The 20745-nt window shown below is 32.8% G+C and overlaps 1 protein-coding gene across 1 annotated transcript; it reads right to left on the bottom strand.

The window, feature by feature from the left end:
• Positions 1-8041: 8041 nt before the first annotated feature.
• On the bottom strand, positions 8042-11930 carry LOC147406738 (uncharacterized). The gene is made up of 3 exons (XM_086434916.1): positions 11770-11930; positions 10865-11116; positions 8042-8294 (listed from the first exon to the last, which is right to left on the bottom strand). Exons 1-3 carry the CDS (start codon positions 11779-11781, stop codon positions 8247-8249), a joined length of 312 nt encoding a protein of 103 aa, XP_086291042.1. The 5' UTR covers positions 11782-11930; the 3' UTR covers positions 8042-8246.
• Between the last annotated feature and the right edge of the window lie 8815 nt (positions 11931-20745).

Here is a 20745-nt window from a genome sequence, read left to right as displayed (position 1 = left end):
TCAGGATTTTTTTTCCCTTCTCCATCCTTGCAGGCATACTCAGATATTTTTTTCCTTTTTTAGATATATATATATAAGAAATAATTTTAATAAATAAAGTTACCATACAAATTTTCTATTTCGGTAATTTAGACATATTCCTCTAATTTTTATTGCTATAATTGAACAATATCCCTTTTCCGTGTTATTCCCCGAGTGATTTACTTAAAATGATATAAATATCTTAATTTTTAGTCTTTTTTATTTTTAGATTAACAAGAATATCCGAACTTCCATTCAATAATTGATATCAGGTGAGCTAGGGTCTGGATCAAGGCATATGAGTCCCTTTCCTGGGTATGTGCAACACCTAAGTATCACACTCACTAGATAAGTGAGGGTACACCCTCGGTGGTGACCTATGTGCTCTCACCACCATTAGGTTCGAAATTGCCTTTGAGCCATTCAATCTTTTATCTAATGATCTTGATCTTTTATACAAGATTTTACTTCATCTTTCAACTTCAAGATTCTATCTCCTTCAACCTTAAAATCTCATGAAAATGATATAAGTTTTTTATGAGATATTAAAGTAGAGGCATTGATTTTTGTGGAGATTAAAACAGAAAGATCTTAAAATAATTCATTGTATTTGTTAGACTATTTAACATGATATCCACATAAATCGTATAACAATAAATACAAATAAAGAAGGAGAAGACGAAATAATTTTTGTTGTTAAAGCAAATGAAATTAGTAGGTAAAGACTAAGTTTAAATCCAAATATTTTGGATTTACTTTTAAAATTTTTTTGCTCATTGAAAAATGGTGTGGCAATTTTACATTGTTTATCTCATAGATTATCGTCTAATTGTGCATTTGGAAAAAAAAATTCAAAAGTTTTTTTTTTTTCCTTCATAAAGGGCCTAAGTTGAATAGATCAGGCAAAAGAAAGTATAGAGGATAAATTTTGTAGAAAATTAATTGGTGTTGATTTGATATTTTTGTCTTACATATTTAGCGGAAATTTCAACTAAAGGAAGGGTGTTTTTGTAATTTCAGCACATATGGACGAGGTCAACCGTCAACTTCAACGACCACCACAAAAACTGGTTGGTAGGAAGAGTGAAATATACACGTGGTGACAGGTAATCCTCACAACTCGCGCTTCGCCGAGTCCGGAGTTATGTTACTGTGCATCGCAATGCACACTAAGAGAATCTATCGCGCACGATAAGAGATTTTGATCACCACTATGATTAAATTTTCTTGATCGATTATTTTAAGGGTGTGGCGAGAGTACCAATCATGAAGGATCGGGAGATACAAAATTGCGATTCGTTAATTGACTATATCATGGTCAATGGTCAAAAGAGGTATCTCAATTTTTAACTATGTTGACTAGGGAAGCAAATAAAATGCCATACACGAGGTAGGTAGGAATGCAAATGGGCTACGCTGGGCTGTGTGAGTGTGACAGAGGCCAAGCCCAAGCCTGACTTATGGGCCGTCTATACAGCTAGTTTTGGGTTGGACGTCTGGCCTATTTTTATAAAATTTCAGGTATTTTTAAGATACGCACCCTGATGAATATTCAAGTTTCCGGTGTTTTCAAACCAGTGACACGCCCCCCTTAACGTTAGCCCTCTTTAACACTTTGCTTGGATTGAGAGAAGTAAATAGAGGAGAAATTCATTAAGTGAAGAGAAGAGAAACTAAGTTTAACTCCATCACGCTTGGATTGATAAGAGAGAATTGTGACAATTTTGAAATTTTAAAATATCTTAAAAGAGATTTAGGGGTAAAGTTGAAATTATATAAATATTTTAAAAGGGCTTCTCTCGGTTTGTCTCATCTTCTTTCCAATTTTGGAGATAAAGAAAACTCACATTTTTTTTTCCTCTTATCTTTTCTTCTCTTCTCTTCCCCCCACTTAACAATCAAAACAAGAGAAATGGAGGAAAACTCATTTATTTTCTCTTCCCTTCTCTCGATTTCTCTCAATCTAAATATAACGTAATAGACAAATAAAAATAATCTAAAAACCCTTATCTTCAACTTTCAATGGTTCAACCCATTTGTGTTATTTCTTCCCCCCCCCCCCCCCCCCACTAAGTCTTGTTGTTTCCGCATGGATTGCCATGTTGGCCAAATAACACCTCATCCCTTTAAAGTTTATGGTACAATTTAAAAAATAGATGGTCGCTTCACCTCTAAATTTTAAAATCAAATCCGAGATGATGTAAAATTAATTCTTTGGTGGGGGAAAAGAATTCCAAGACACTCATTTATTGCTCGGTTGGCCATTGATATTAGAAAGGTTGCTATAATGGATAACCTTTTAAAAAAAGGGATCTCAATGGTTTCAGGATGCAATTTATGTTTCAGAGCTCTGAATCAATAGATCTTATTTATTTCGATTGTCCCTTTTTGAGGTATATTTGGAGAATATTCTCATGAAGTTTGGAATTAATAAAGTGGGTATGGGTAGTTTAGAGGAAGAAAGGCTTGTAACCAAAAGAGAAAAAATTCCTAGTAAGGTGATTTCTCAAATTGCTTGGATCCTCTCTAGTATTTTTTCTCGAAAGTTCCCTGTATTGTTTTCTTCGCAATTGAGATATGATCATTTTGAAATCAAAGAACACCTCAAACCTAATTTTTAACAATGATCAATGTTTTAAAAAAATAGACGGTGCAGACACCCCAATTTGAATGGGCCTCACTCGAAAAAAGTTCATAAAAAATGTTTTTTATCCAAAAAATGTTAAAGGGCCTAAATGCCTAAAATTTCAAAATTAAAGTTTTTTATTCAAATTAAAGACCCTAAGATTTCCAATATTCCTATGGAGACACAATAAGGTTTATCTAATTTCTAAATCTCGTCATCTTCTCAACCAATCATCATTGTAATCAAATCCTAAAATCAAGTCTTAGATCCATTGCCAAACCCATCTAGAATCCATTATTCGTAAATCACTTTGAAATCCCAAAACCTTCTTCAAAACCTATCCTAAATCAATTATTAACCTAAGCCTAATCTTAGCTAATCCCTAATCCTTAGCCATTTCCCAACCTACACCTAGCCATAATCCTGTCCCTCTGGCCAATTCCAACTCAATCCTAATTAAATCCCTAAAATTACCCAAACGTAACCAAATCTACAAAAAATCCCTAAGCCCAATTCTAAGCCTACCTCCAACACTAATGCTCACTTCATTCCAACCAACCTCATTCCATTAAAGGTTCATTAACTCAAGTCAAGGTTCACAAGTCCTTAAAAGTCCATTATCAAAAAATGGATAAGTGTCATCGCCATGTGCTATTGATAGGGAGTTTTTCATTATAGAGGATGCTCATGCTACTTCTCAAGAGTTTATGAAAAATAATTACTTTTTTTTTTTTTTACTGAAATCTTAACTTATTTTTACTAAGGATTAAGACGGCCTAAAAAACAATGCAATGAAGCTAAGGTTAGTACTATAAAAATTTGTTAATATTAGAGAAGAGTTTGAAGATGACTACTTTTTGAGAGAAAAATGGGTGGCTCTATTTGCATACAACGAGATGGCTAATTGTACCCATTTTAAGTGAAAATGTATTAAAAAAGAAATTTACATTGTTACTCTTTTATGTGTTACTCATTGCACCCCACAACCAATCGAAAAAAAACTCACTTCTTTTTTTCTTCTTCTTCTTCTCTCTCTCTTCATAGTTTCCTTTTAAGTTTTGTGAGAAGTTTAATCAATGGAGATTAGATTTTTAAGTTTTTCTTTTCAAGTTGATTTTTTTTTTTAATTTTTTTTTATATATTTAATCAAAAACCTTCAAAACGACGATTTTCAATCAAAGTGGAGAGTTTTTGACAGATTTTGTTTAATAGGTTCAAACCCAACATAGTTTAACAAATTCAGTACGTACCTAGTGATTATTATCAAATAGATTCGATAGGTACCTATCGAACAAAACTTTCTACTGAATATTACAAAATTGATTCAGTAGATACCTATCAACTATTAAAAAATAGATTTCATAAGTACCTACTAAACAAAACTTTCTCATGTGAATTGCTCGAATCGATTAAAGGTGTTAGGGTAAGAAAAATAAGTAAAAACAAAGCTTAAAATCTTCATTGAAATCTTTATAGATGCAAAGAAGAAGAGTAAACAACAACAAGAAATTTGTTTGGTACTTTTTGATTGGTACAATGAGCAATAAAAGTTAAAACCATGATTTCAAAACTCGGTTTGACATCTCATCCATGGTCTCGAGACAATCCATTTCACTCGGTTCATATTGATCCATTTATATGTATTTAAATTAAAATTATTATATATATTTTTAATAAAATATGATATATGAAAAAAATTTAGTGATAAAATTATGTTTTATTTATATAATAAATAGTAAAATTCTAAAAAATATAATTATTTTAATCAAAATCTACAAAATCCCAATTGACTTGATCGAAATTTTCAAAATATCATCGGAGGCATCTCGTTTATCTCACGAGATGATGTGAGCATTGAGACATCATGTAATTCCGTACCATTACAAACGAGATCGAGACGATTTGGGTGAGTCATCTTAGCCTTAGATGAGATTTAAAATCATGGTTAAATTGCGTTTATTAGGTGTGTGCAATTAGTTATTTTTATTTTTTTGGTGTGTATCGTAAGAAAGTGGGTATAATAAGACATTTTGGTGAGTGCAATTAGAGCCACCCAAAAAGAAAAAAATCAAGGATCCCTCTCTTTGGGCTCGATTCAGGTGGGTCAAACTTCAAAAGGAAAGGCCTGCTTCTATTAAAACTGGATCGGATCGGATCACAGACTAGCGGGTCAATTTGCCCCAAAGTCAGGTGATAACTGACAATACATAAAATTTAGAAAAGGACACAAATTTTTTTTTTAAAAACGGACACGTAACTAATTTACGACACGTGGCAGATGACAGTCGTGTTTGATGGACCAACACGTAAACTTCGTGTGTGTATTAAAAGACCGACCATCTCTATCAAGAATTGAATTACCGCCATTGATAATTTGATGTTACAGTAGTGACTATGATGGCTTCATGATTCCGTGATTCGGGGAGTATGGAGCGTTGGTGATCCCCTTTTTTAATTTAATTTTTTTAATTTTTTAATTTTATTCCTCAACTAATAGGGCAATTAAGATACTCTTCTATTACTAATTTGTATGTAGAAATTTTCTTTTTCTATTTAAGAAGAGTAGTGATAAACATAGGAGTTATAACGTATAAGGTTTATGTGTGACTGACATGGCAAAGACACATAATCATAGATATTTTTCTTTGGGATATATAAGAAAAAAATCTATGATTATGTGCCCTTGCTACATTAACATGTACAGATCACGTATGTATCAATTATTTTATCATCATTAGTCATTTAAGAATGGATATCGTAAGAGATATAAAACCTAAGAGTCCTAGAAGACATTTTGTAATCTAATTGATGAGAGTGGAATGGTTTTTGTAAGTTTGATTTTTCAATTTTACACATCTTTACTATTATAATGAGAGAGGATAAAACTATTGTCAGTGTTATTTTGGTCAAAAATCAAGAAAATTACAACCCACACGATCTTATAATCACAATAATTAACTTTTAACATTATAAAAATATTTCTTTTACCATGTAATCTTAAAAAAAAAAAAAAAATTTAAGTAATATTTTGAATTATAAATAAATCATTCTATAATATATATATTGGGACGGTTCAACAGCCCTAAAGTTTGTCAAGTTTGGTGTCAAACATTTTTCAAAATATGGGTTAGAAGCTTTGGAATGAGCTGATTTTTTTTTTTTTTTTAGGATGATCTCTATGATGAGGAGATCATCCTCACCAAAAATCAGCCTATTCCAAAACTTCTAACCCCATCAAAAGTGATTTACAAAAATTGGACGATCCACGATTCTTCAACTTGTAAACTAGGGTTAGGAGTTTCAAAATGAGCTGATTTTTTGTGAGGATGATCTCTTCACCGTAGAGATCATCCTCACAAAAAATCAGCCTATTCCAAAACTTCTAATCCCATCAAAAGTGATTTACAAAAAATGTTTGACAACCAACTTGACAAACTTTAGGACTGCCGAACCGCTCCCTATATATATATATAGGACAGCGTTATTACGACCCCCTTTGCGACTCACTGTTTGTCTTATATGGGCAAAAATGTTTGGAATGGGCTGATTTTTTGTGAGGATGATCTCTGTGATGAGGGGATCATCCTGGCAAAAAATCATCCCATTCCAAAACTTCTAACCCCATCAAAATTGATTTACAAAAATTGGACGGTCTGTAATTTTTTAACAAAAATCGGACGGTCTAGAAGTTTTGGAATGGGATGAATTTTTGCCAGGATGATCTCCTCACCATAGAGATCATCCTCACAAAAAATCAGCCAATTCCAAACATTTTTGCACATATAAGACAAAACGGTGTGTCGCAAAGGGGGTCGTAATGAGGGTCGCAGGAACACGACCCATATATATATATATGAGTTTGCACATGTCACCTTCTAGTTATTGTCTAATTATTGTAATCATCAATATCTCATTATAATGATTATTTTTAGAGCCACGCTCCTCTCAGGAGTGTGGCCGTAACACTCTTTTCATTTTGCCAATATGTATCTTTTAAAATTGGCGGTACACCCCTTGATATCAGTCTACTCTATCAGACTAATGAAAAATGATCTATAAATTCTTGAATTTTCTTTCAAAAATAGTCATCCGCTATTTCTTGAATAAAATTGGGATTATGATAGTTTGAAAACTCAACTAGTTTTCCAAGTCAAGTTAAAAATAAAACAAAAAACTGTACGTCATCTTCGATCTCCCAAACCCAGTCACCTTCTTTTAAGGTAAAACCCAGCTATGTTCAAACAACCATCCTCTTCGATCTTAAGATGGATTGAAGCAGAGGTAGCATAAGTTTAGAATCTTAAAGAAGATGGATTTTTGAATTGAAATATTAAGGATTTTCTTCAAGAGATTGCATGTGATTGATGGTGATGAAAGTTAAATAAAAACTCGAAGATGGTAAATTTTTTAGTGTAGCTAAATCAAGAGTTTTATTTAATAAGTTGAAGCGATGCATATAAGAAGAGGTCCAATAGGTTAATGATCAAGGGTTTTTGGTACATTTTGGGAACTTTTTTTTTATTTTTTATACTAGTCTTAATTTTTAAGTTTCGAGTTGAGTCGGAGAGATTGTCTCTTCGTAATTAGTGACTAGCTCACACAAAAATCCAATCCAACCGACTTAATGAGCTCAAAAACTATAATAATAACTTCATGGATGGCATTGTGAAGATGATGATCATGTTTACAGAGTAAGATCTTACAAAAAAGAGGAATACCTCATCAACATCATTTACAAAAGAGGAATAGAAAATCATGTTTTGGTCGGAGGATAATAAGGAAGAAAAAGATATCAAACATTCTAAGGGATATTTATGATTTTGGCTTACTGTTCATTTTAATTACCAAAATGTGGCTGACAACAAATTCAAAGGTTTTAAAAGTGATTATTAGTCATTTTAAACCTGCGAAATAATCACTAATAATCACTTTACAACCGCCAAATTCGTTATTGCTCTGAATTTTTTTTTTTAAATAAAAAAATGTAATCATTCACGTTTTAGTAATTAAAATGTAGAGTTAACTGGAATCATAATAACTCATTTTCAACTCACGAAATGGCAGGGGCGGAACCAGGATTTTCTTGTAATGGGGGCAAACTATGATTAGTTGTATCATTGAAGAACTCGAAGATTAATGATTTTAGGGAGAAATTGAGAGGTCTTTGGTTAGGAGTTGAAGAAAAGGTCATTTCCAATTATTAATGAGAAGGCCCAATCAAGAATCAATGTCATCAACAAAAAAATTGAGGGAGGGAGGGAGGGAGGTGAGGGTGTGGGGGCAAATGAGTCATGTAATTAGTTGAAAATATAAGGGTGTCGCAAAGATTTGTGGGCCAATTGCCCCCCCCCCCCCCCTCCTCCTTGCTAGGTCCGTACACCCCCCCTCCAAATGGTAATTCATCCATCATTCAAATAATCACACATCATCATTTACAGAGAGCAATATTGAAAAATCATATTTTGGTCAAATAACAAAATTAATGATTTGGAGGCTAACGAGGAAACATAAGAAAAGAAGGAACAAAACACATGAATAATCTCCCATTTTGTCGTCTAGAGGAACACCCAATCTGAGTAAAATGTTGGCTCAAGGAATTTTAGGCTTTTACACAGCAGTTGAAATAACTCAGAATGCTCTTCCTCGCCTGCATTAACCCCAAACAATTCACAAACCACGTCAAGTTCTCAATTTAAAAAAAAAAAAAAAATCATGTTTATGGCTAGAAATCATATTTATCTTGTTTGTTGGGATCAAAAAATAAAATCTGAAAATTTTTAACTGATCGTACACCAAAATCTTATCCCATATATAGTTGCTAAAAATTCTACTTTCAATAGATTCTTGATTAATAAGTTAACAAGATTATGAATTTTACAGGCCTTATAAGGATAAATATAATGTAATTGCTTCACTTTTGAATACTTAAATGAAATATACTTATTGAAAGAAAATTTACTTTGCACTTTGCAAGTTCTCCCTATGTGTGGTGAAACTTTATACAAATAAATCAATTTGTAAGATACATCACTTGGTTTTTCTACACAAAGCCACATTTTCATATAAGGATCTTTGGATCAAGGATTTGGGTTCCGATAAAGATCCAATTTGATAACCTATTGTATCGGTTCTAAATCAACCACATCCAGGTACATTATATATTTGATTTAAATTTAAATATATGAATTTCATTATATTTTAGGTTCCAAATCAGATTTCCTCTGATCTGGAATGTATCCAATTGTCATCTGATCGGATTTGGATCATAATATAGAATTCGATCCTTCTTGGGTTGGTCCCATATCGACCAAGGGAAAAAATCTATGGTTCTAACTCATTCCACGTCAAGGGGGCGTGTGTGAGAGAGGGCATAAAAAAAATCATGACTCATCTATCAACTAATACAGATGTTGACTTTGAATAATGATTTTCTAACACCCCCCTTTGACATATGCCCCTTGACGTGACATGGGCTAAAATCATAGATCTTTTTCCTTAAGATAAACAATGACACATATTCATGGGGATGTGCAATTGTGTATCCCAAGGAAAAAGATCTATGATTCTAACCTATGTCATGTCAATTGGGATTAGAATGGGAAGGATTTTATCTGAAATCTGAGTGATCCGAATCCGAATTCAGAGAGTTTGGTTCCTTCAAGTATACCCAAAATAAAATATGGGTCGATGTCCCTTAACCTCAAGTTGGGTCCGGGTCTATCCCTGTATCCGCCAAGATCCAAATGATATATTACCTTGCAATATGTATTTTTATAAGTTATCTTTCATCAATCAACAATGGTTTGACATAGTGGTTAAAGCCTCTATTCAAAAAGGAGAGGTGTTCAAATCACCAATTGCAATATTTTAACAATTTTACTTGAAATAACCTTAAACAGTTTAATATCAATCGACCCGAACACAACCCTTTTTAAGACCTATGCTAGAGGGGACATTAGAAAATCATGATTCTTTGACTTTTTGAGAGCTTCTATTGAACACTAACTTTTGCTTATAACACACCAATATACATACATACAACCGTTAATTTTAGAGAGCTATTGTTGGCAGCTCAAATTTTACTTATTACACCCAAGTTTCTTAATTTATTTATCAAATCTCAATCAAAGATTAAAACACACTCTTCAGACATTACAAAGTTTTGCCTCAAATTATAATCTAAACATACAAAACAATATAACACTCATTCAAACAATTTCAGTTGTTAACGTTTATGATTAGGTTCATGTAAAATCCTAAACACTCCAAAAAAAAATCTAGCAAAATATAAATAAAAAAACTGAGAGTGCTTCTACTGGCACCCCAACTTTTACTTACTCTTAATCATTCACTTATTTTCATTGGGATGCAACAAGTAAAAGTTGGGTATTCTCCACCATTCACTTATTTTCTTTATTTTCATTGGGAGTGTAATAAGTAAAAGTTGGGGTGTCAACATAAATTTTCTTTTCAATAACGACAAACTAGGGATGCAACTTGGTCTCAAACTGAGAACCGAACCAAACCTATAGCTTTGGGGTGGTTTGGAACAAGTTGCGGTTCGATTCCGGGTTACGAAAATGGAGAATCGATCAATTTGGTTCGGTTATTGGATCCAGCTTGTATAGAACTGAACCAAACCCAGAATTGAACCCCCTATGCAATAAATAAATAATATGTATATAATAATTATTAGGAATTATATTAGGAGTTAGGACATGAATTAGTGTTCTTTTATGAATAAACTAATGACTTTTTATGAATAAATTTGTGATTAATTATGAAATTTTATGTTTGTTTTTTTATTAAAAAATATTACTTACAATTTATAGAATATTGGCAATCCGTAGAACTGAACCGAACCGAACCAAACCGACTTTAATTTGGTTTGGGTTGGGTTGGTTTCAATGGAATTTGATTCATTTAGTGGAACCAACCTTTATTGGTTCGGTTCCATTTTGAACTCAAACCGAACCAAGTTGCACCCTACGGCAAACCCCACTGGTGTGAAACTATAAATAAAGGAAAATACTGAAGTGACTGCGTTTCACACTACACTGCGCTGATGTGTCTTCGGAGCCATAGATGCTTTTCATCGAGAAATGAATGAAAAACTTTCATTGCTCTGTGCGCACATCCACGTCAGCAAGTGTAAAACGCAGTGAATTTCGCAGTCACTCCATGACTCAACTATAAAACAGAGAGAGACAGACTTACAGTTGGAGAGTGGGTGTCCTGATTGAGTTGCTGGTGGTGGTGGGGGTGTTGTTGTTGTTGGTGTTGGTGAGCGTTTGTGGGTTTGATGGAGGAGATAAGTTCGTCCTCGTTTCCAATACTGGGTCGTGAGGTATCTCTTTTGTTCTGCTTTCTCGTCTCTCGAATCTTGGAGAAATCCAATGAATAATCAGGTAAATTTCCTTTCTGCTCCCAGTCTCCGAATTGTGGCACAGATAGCCATGGCGCGTTCTTCTACACAAATCCCAATAATTTTCTTTTAAAAGAAAAACAAATCTTCTTCACGAATTAATTCTCCCAATTATAAATTTAGACTTTTTTTTTTTTTTTTAAACTCTCCTGATTACAAGAATAAAGTAACAAAACGAATGGGAAAAAAAAAGGTAAGATCTTTGACAGATTCTCACCATAAAAATGATAAAAAAAACACAGAAGAGTTTCAACTAAAGGGACAGTTAAGTTTTCTAGATAAAGCAAGATCTTTAATCAACTTCTTTAGCTGATTCTCACTGTTGGAAAGCTATTCAAACCCTAAATAGTTATATCAAGAAGAATTTCGAACATCGAAGCTACATAAGGAAAGGCTTCTTAGAAACAGGAGAAAATTATTGGCCCCTTCAAATCTCTCCAGAAATAAACCATCAAAATATGAGAATTTTGAATCTCCAAACTCTAATAGAGAATTAAGAAATAAAGTAAAAAAAAATCGAGGAAAAACCTTCCGAGAATCCAAAAAAAATCCATTTTTTATATATCAAACAAGTTGCCTCTCATCTATTTCCTCTTAAGTCTATCAATCTACAAAACAAAAACAATTTTTTTTTTATTTTTTATTTTTGAAATCAAAGCAGAAACACAACAGAATTTCAAAAGTTTAGGGTCGTCACCTCCTTCTCCATCTCTTCAGATCTTCAACAACTGGAACAAAATTTTTAGGGTTGACGATGAACACAGACAGCTCAGAAATTTAAAGAGGTCGTAAATCCACTACTGCTGGCAGCACGATCATCCTCTTATAAATCTCTAGCACCGAAAAGACTCTTCGTTTCTATCTTAAATAACGAAACTACCCTTTCAGGCTTTCACGCGTTAAGCTTTAGCCGTAGCGTGGGGTAGTCATTTTGTCACAATTATTTTTCTTTTACGTGATTTTCAATCGTCAAATTTGACCATTTTCTTTAGTACATGAATACAAATAAGATTTCAATTGAATACAAATAAAACATTAGTTTGATAATTATGGTGGTATAAGAGCACAATTGTTCAAAAATTTTGTGATCAACTAAATGAATTACATTTTATCATTTGCAGTCGTGTCTTCTATATGGATCGTATGTCCATGTAGCATAACACGATTAGGTGTCACACGGTTATAAAACATAAAATTTTAAGAATTACAAAAAAAATATGCTTTGTTTTTATTGTTGGATTTAAATTTTAATTTAGGAGTTCAGTTGTCGTCATTATAAAATTTCATATTTGACCAAATTTTTTTCATACCTAATTAATACCCAGACCTTCTTAATAAATTGAGTATTGATAATCTGACTTACCCACGTGGCATACTCAATCAACACTCTTGACGTGACAAGTTTGAAAATCGTAAATCTATTCTCTTTAAGATACACAATTGCATCTTTTTATGGGGAATCGTAGTTCTATATTATAAGAAGAACAGATCTACGATTCTCGAACCTATCACATCAGGAGTGCCAATTGAGTATGCCATGTGAGTTAGTTAGATTATCATGATTCTAATCATTTTTCTCTTAATTTAATGTTCAATGGAGTTACTCTTACATTTTCCCTTTCTAATTTTTATCTTTTCTAATTTTTCACAAAGTTAAGTAACAATTCATCCCTGCTTCATCAATTCATTAATTTATATTTTCATTTGCTCTCCCAACAAAACTATCAAACTTGCATTAAATGGAATAAAACAGTGAGTTCTACCACAAGAACAAAAGCATGACAAATTTCGAAAGAGCCTCTATTTGTTTGGCTAGAATTCACTATTTTTGTTTGCGGGGAAACAATAGGTATTCAATTTGAATAATTGAAAAATCATTTTACTTAAATTTTTTCGAAGAGCCATCGAAGCTCAGTTCAACATTTGACTGACATAGTAGGATTAGTGGTCAAAATTGTCTCGTGTAGGAGACTCTCTTAATCATGTTTAGCGAGTCAAACTCGGATAATGATTTTAAATAAATCTTTGCTTTTAATTTCATTGATTAACATTATCAGTATTTAGCTTAAACCTTAACTTTAAAGCTTTCTAAGTAGTCTTGGCTCAATTAAATTTTGAGTTAATTTGAGACTAAAACTTGTTTGAACCATTAAATAAATTCAATCAATATTATATCTTTTTTGTTTTTGTTTTGCCCACGTCAACTTGAGTTGAATTGACTCCATCATCATCATGAGTTATAAAATAATGGGCATTTAAAAGACAAGAGAATGAGGTCATGGGTGCAAGTTAATTTCTTAGTATTTTATCAAATTGGTCAAGACCAACCATGTTTTAAAATAGTTTAATGTAGATATAATTTCAAAGATTAGCATCATTTCGCATCTTGCTGACATGGATGTGTGTATAAATTATGTATTTTATTGAGATATGAGTGAAAAGTATCAATGGTTTTGTGCGCATCTTCATGTCAGAAAAGTGCTAAATGAGGTCACTCGAACACGATTCTTTAAAATAATTTTCAAAAGGGTCATATACCTATTTTGAAAATTGTAATTTTTTTATTTTATTTTAACAAAAATGGTTATTTATTATACAAACGGCTTTACAAAATTACTTTCGTATCCTTACTTATAAAAGATTTCGTTAAAAAAATTAAATCTGAAAATGGGTATATAGTCCCAGATTTATATATATATATATTAAACACATGACTAGTTTAGTAATTTCCGCGAGACACATTTGGTTCTTCTCCAAAATTTTCAAAGTGGTGACCTTGCCTCCCGCGGCCCAACGAGGGTAGTTACGGAAATATGAAAAGTGGGTCTTCTCATAACTCGGGGCGTATTCTAGCATAAAGAAAGTCCGTACATGTTGATCTGGTTAATGACTTTACAGGTAACGTGACTTGGTCCTTATTCCATAGCTTAGAATAAAGTCAAGAACAAAGATTATTAAAACTAAAGACTTAATCATGGAGAATAATCTAATAATAATTTTATTGGTCTTGTATTTTTTTTTTACCAAAATGCCACGCTACCAATTTCCAAATTGAGGAATTATTCCAACCCAACGACATTAGAGAACCTCTCAACTAAATATTACGAGGATCAAATCAACCTATCGATCATATAATTACAATCAACCCCAAGTAGAGGAATAACACTCTCTAGCGTCTATCATAGTTCTTTGTATAAATGATCTATAAATATTCTAGACTCAAAACTCATACATTGTGTGAGGTCTCATCTTTGGCTTTTTTTTTTTTTTTGGAAAGAAAAAGAAAAAAATCTATTACTACTTCCAAGAAATTCTTAGAAAAATAAAACATCTTTGGACTTTAACTCACAAGAATCATTAAAGAGAAAAGAAATAAATGGAAGCTCATGGACCCAAACTGTCTCAAAACCTTTTACTGGCCCAAATGTTCATTAAGCCCAAGCCTCCCGCATCGAGGAGCCACATAAATATCATGTTATATTATCTAATTGTAATTCAAAAGATGATCTAATTATTCATTAAATTATAGTCATATCAAATTAGATGAGCTAACAGTACATTGAATCATCTAGTCCTAAAATGATTTATTCATATCTTAGACATCATCCTTGCAAAATTTTAATCAGTTTTAGTAGTCTTAATCTAATGAAAAATAAACTTAGAATGTGGAAAAAAAATTCTAGAACATTCATTTACGCAATTATGTTAACTATTTTTTATTTTATTTTATTATAACGGGGGTGTCTTGATTTATGTCTGACTAGGGGATCAGATGAGCGAGGACCAGAACCAACGCACATGGGACCCTCGTTCGAGCACGTACAACACCCACACATCACACGCACTAGGTAAGTGAGGGAACGCCCTCGTGGGTGGTCCCGAGGAAATATTGCTCATACTAGGTATCGAACACACAACCTATAGACTTCCACTACTTATTGGATTCAAAATTGCCATTGAGCCACCCCCTTAGAGTTTATTCTAACTCTTTCTTTTTATATAATTAGAATGTTAGCATAGAAATTTTTTCGATGAAAATTATCACTACATAAAGAGTGACTCATGACACAATCTAATTGTCCAACATGATGTATGTATAAATCCCACAAGCAAGAGTACAAAATAATGCTTATTATGTTCGAATGGAATGAGACATTGAAAATGATTATGAAAATATTGACTGTAACATTTTAGTACTATAGTCAAAAATATTAGTGAAATAGGTTTCAACTAAAGGTGTTATCCATTCAATGTTGGGATCTCGTTTTTTGTATAATAAAAAAAAAAAACTCAAAATCTCGACTGTTAAAACACGAAATTCAATGGTTTAGATATAAATAAAAAAATGTATCCCAAGATTATGTCATGCATCCCTGGAATAAATTTCAATAGTTGGATTTCATATTTTATTAGTAAGGATTTATGTTTTTTCACGCACAAATGGATCCCTTTATGTTATCCTTATTTTTTTTCTTCATTCTCTTAAGTGGTTATTGCCCTATAATTTGATTACATTATTGGTCCATTTTCTAATCATAGTAATTGAATCGCTTACGGTTGTCAATGGATCAGATCAAACTTGAAATTCGATTTATTTCGATCCAATAAACTTGGGTGTCGACTAAGTCTACCGGAGTCGGGGGTTGGAAGAATAAAATGTACCATGTCTTGATATGATAGGCCCCAATTTTATAAAATCTGAGATTAATCGTAAATTATTTTATTAATTTTAGTTATATTTTACATACCAAATTGGTTTTGATTCGATCCAGACACAATCCAATAGTTTTGATCATATTGGATTTGGATCCTAGTCTTGGGACCCAATAAAAAACATATCCGATCCTTTTCAGATTGGTCTAAATCTGATCGAGACCCAAATAAACCATTAAGAGCCCTAGCCCCACTTGACATTATCCAACCAAAATAAACAATAAGACACACCATGGTCCCCATAGAATAAAAAGCCCATTAATTTTATTTTAATTTTAAAATATAAAATTGTAAAATCTCCTCCACAAGAGTGGCCAAACTCAATTTGAAAAAATGAAAAAAAATATCGTGCTGGAGTGACCTCAAGATTGTACCTCATCTCAAACATCCTAACGTGAACGCCAGGATGTTCGGTGTGAGGTAACAATCTTTAGGCGAAAGTCAATCCACAAGTTGGCCACCATATCTTAAGTGCTAGACTTGAATGCTTCTTTGTATCCAAGATGAAGAGGTCATTGTATTTCAAAGATCAAAGTTAAAAAAAAAAAAAGACATTTAACAATAAATATCTTTTATATTATGCTTGTGGATGCTCTAATGACAAATTGGTGGAGCGGGCCATGGGTAGAACTTCTGTGGCCTGCATAGTAAGAGTTTCTTCAGAGATAAAATGTAGATTTACATATTTGAAACTCCATCGATCGAAGTTTTCTCTCATGGTGAGAGAGAACCCCTTTAAAAGTTCAAGCAACTCAACTTCAAATCTTCCTCTCTAAAAATTTTGTCTATTAAAAGAGTGAGAATTCTTAGAAATTACAATTAACTCTCCCAATTCCTCATCCACTTTTAACACCATTACTACAAAATATTTTTGGATTCCAAAAACTTACAACTATCCCAAATAACTTTATTAAAAAAAATCACAAATCGACCCAAATACATACCAATTAAAGAGTACAAATTTGTTGTTAAATTTTCTCCCCACCAACCAATCATGCTTGCTCTAGGGCGGAGCTAGTAAGGAGCTGATGAGGGCAATTGCCCCCACAGAACTTTGAGACACCCCTATATTTTCAACTAATTACATTTTCCATCTGTCCCCACTCCCTCACCTCTCTCTCTATTTGCCTCTACACCCTCACCTCCCTCCAATTTTTGCCACCTCCCCCGCCTTCCCCTTTCAATTTTTTGTTGATGACTCTTGATGGGACATTCTCATATACTAATTGGAAATGGTCTAAATATTCCTTTTCTTCAACTTCTAACAAGATAAACCATTGAATTTCTTTCTAAAATCATTCATTTTCAAGTTATTCAACTATACAACTAAGCATAGTTTGGCCCCACTACAAGAAAATCCAGGTTCCGCTTTTAACAATTGCTTTCTTTTTTCATGTAATCTAGGTGGCTGACTTCCTCTCCTTTTTTTTTCTTTTCTCTCTTTTAATAAAATCTTTTTATAAAAAAAAATAGAAGGCCCTTTTCGATGTATACTACAAGGAAACATTTTTCCATATACCAAAGATACGTTCAACAGATTCATAGATGGACGTCTAACAAACAAATATAGTTGTTTAATAACTAAATTGAGGCCGAAGGTGCAATATTGGTGTCAACAAATTTATTGTTGAATTACCACCATTTTTTTTCTTACATGTATCAATCTATTGGTTACGACTACCATTTCATCTAAAAATGATGATTAGTCCTAATTTAACCCATTATATTATTGTCATGAGACTTATTTAGTTTATCATGAAAAACACACTTATAAATGGTAACACATAATGCAAATCATTGATTTTGAGAATACAAATAGATGGAGAGATATAAGTCATTGATGATATTTATATAGTAAAATATAACTGTAGGGCCAACTCTAACTACATTTATGAGGCATAAACGTCCCCCAACAATCGTTCTGGATTGTGGTCCATATTATCCAACTCATTCCTTTTAACTCCTTCAACTTTATAGTCTTTTTTTTTCTTCATCTTTCTTTTCAATAACATCCCTTCAATTTTATTATATTTTCTCTTTTACCCCATTTTTTAAACTTCATTATTTTACTCTTTTACCCCCCCCATTAACTTTATTATCTTTCCACTCCCCCCCTCAATTTTACTATCTTTTTTCTTTTACTCATTTTTAATAATACCCATCTAATTTTATTATCTTTTCTCTTTTAACCTTTTAACCCACTTTATCGTCTTTTCTCTTCTCCCATTTTTTAATAATACTTGTCCAATTATATTATTTTTCCTCTTTTACTCCCTTAATCTCAAATACCACTCCAACTTTATTAGTTTGGGTATGCTCCATTATTTTATGTCATACATATGTAATTCAAAGGTCTAGGTTCTTTTTTTTTTTTTTTCTTTTTCCTTTTTCCTTTTTCCTTTTCCCTTTTCCCTTGTTTGTTAGTAGAAGTAATGATAAGTTGTTTTATCATAACGAAGGCACAATAATTACAGATGGAGTGTGACATCTTAGAATTGAAAAAAAGAGAATCATATCCTCGATGAAAATGTATGATATTAAAAACATGGCATTTTAAACTCTAGTCATTGCAAAGTGTATTTTTTTTAATAATCCTTCGCTTCACATTATATTTATTCCTTTCATTTTGAGTTTGTTGGTAATACTTGAAGTGATGGGAAGAAGGCAAAGAACCCAATTTTGTATCTGATAATGAAGTTAGAAATATTTCAAAAGAATTCGTAAAAGTGGAGAAGCGAAGGATTGTTAAAAACATTTTGCACAACGACAAAAGTTCAAGAAGCCATGATTTTAACAGCATATATATTCTTTAAGGGTATGATTCTCTTTTTGCAGCTCTAAGATAGTGCTTCATCTGTAGTACATGAGCCTGCATCACAATAAAATAATTTATCATTTCTTCCACTAACAAAAAAGGAAAAAGAAAAAGGAAAGGAACTGCAGAGATCTTTTTTCTTTCCCTCCATTTTCTTTTCCCTCTCTTCACCTTAAGGTGCTTAACTTGTTAACTTGGCCATTTTGAAAACAAAGAGGTTTTAAAAGTTTAAAAATGAAGTAAGATGACAAATGTATGCATGAGATGTTAATCTATAAGCATAGTAAAACTTTATAACTAGTGTGCATGTAAAGGGAGTGTATGCATGTGATGTTCCCTTGTTGGAGTTTAACGTTGGAAAGATGACATAAGGATTATCCTATAAATGAGGATATTGTTTTTGTATTCCCTTTTTAAGATGTAATGCATGCGATTCCCTTTGTGCCATGGTCTTTTATTGGCAAGTTGCATGGGAATCATCTTATGAATAGAGAAACCCATTTCATTATCATTATCATGCATGCATAGATAAAACTAGATATTTGGTGGCCTTCCTCGTAGAGAGGAATCCCATTTATCATCATCACCATGAATGGTGGGTGTGTGTGCCAAATGTGTACATATGATGAATGATGAGATGAGACTCTCATCCTTTTTAGTCAAACCACCTTACACATTTCATGCACAAAGTTTAAGTTTAATCCATCAGGGATGAATGACGACTCTCTATTACATCCTAAGGTAGTCTAAAAAAGAAAATAATAAATGACAGTGGGGTAGAAGAGGGATAGGGGGATGCAAGACCATTAAAATTAAGCTACCCTAACCCAACTTGGAGACTAGATTTTTTTGTTCTTTTTATCTTCCTTCCAAGGCTTTAATGGAAGTTGAAAAGTTAAAAAAAGGCTGGAGGGCACGTAGAGAGTTAGTATGAAATGAGAGAATTGTGGAGAGATGTTGGCATAAGTCTAAGGGTGAGAGAATGGTGTGTGTCCCAACTCAAGGGAGGGTTCCTTATTTATAGAGTTTTGGGACAACATTTAGGGGCAAAAGGGTCAAATTCTAAAGACTTCAGATATTGACACGAGATTTACTTGAAATGCATTTGGGTTTTCTAACTTTTAAAGGGTAAATAATGGAATGTAACATGGACCTCTAAGATCAAGTCATTTGGCCAAACCCATATGACATGATCTTAATAGTGATTGGGTGGTAGGTAAAAAGTAGTCTTGAGAGAATAAAATAAAGGGGAGACATTTGGAAATGTGTTATTTTGTTTTTGTATAATTATCTCAAAAAGTATGAGCAAATGGGAAATGTGAGGTGGTTGGTGAAAAATAATTTAGGAAGCATATATAGGTGGATGCAGTGTGTAAAGGTGATGTGATTGGTGAAAAGTTATTTTTGGACCATGAATTAGAGGATGTTATATGTAAAAATAAACTTTGATTCTTTCGTAAATATCTCAAAAAGTATAAGAAAAAATATAATTTTTAAATGGGCTCTCTTAGAGAGTGACATGTGGCAAAAAAAAAAAAAGACTAAATACATGAACTTTAGTTCCTTTTGTCTTTTGAGGGAAAAAAGTCTATTCCCATGTCTTTTGAGAAATTTACAATAAACCCAAACATTTGTCTAGTTAACTCTGCATTCAAGGAGGGGTATTATAGGAATTTTTCTAAGGTAGTTAGCTCACCAATGGGCTTTGAGTATCAGCCACTAATGAAAGGTTTCTTGAAAATTGAGAGTTGAAGGAAAATGCCAAGGGCCTGTGTGGATACACCTCTCCGTGTAAGAGCAAAAGCTCAATCACTCCCCGCAAGAGCAAAAAACCTATCCGCGGAAGAGCAAGTCCTTGAAGCTTCTCCACAAAGAGCAAAAAACCTCTCCCCGCAAGAGCAAAAACCTCTCCACGCCAAAGCAAAAATCTATCCAAACGTTTGCTACCTCCCAGCAAGAGCAGAAGTCGTTAAGAAGCTCTATCCAAACGCAGTGCAAGTGACATAGCTTTTGGGAGTACTAATGGTAGGATTCAAAGTGTCCTGTCTTTGAATAGATTAGTGACTCATGGGCCAACCCGATACACTTTGGGCTTCTTAACGAGTTGTTTCATGCTTTATGGCCGAATTGATTGTGGGCTTTTTG

This window comes from Akebia trifoliata, chromosome 3 (genome assembly GCF_017979445.1).
Source record: "Akebia trifoliata isolate Shusen 1 chromosome 3, ASM1797944v1, whole genome shotgun sequence".
Classification (NCBI taxonomy): Eukaryota; Viridiplantae; Streptophyta; class Magnoliopsida; order Ranunculales; family Lardizabalaceae; genus Akebia; species Akebia trifoliata.
This window is presented reverse-complemented; position numbering and strand designations above follow the sequence as displayed.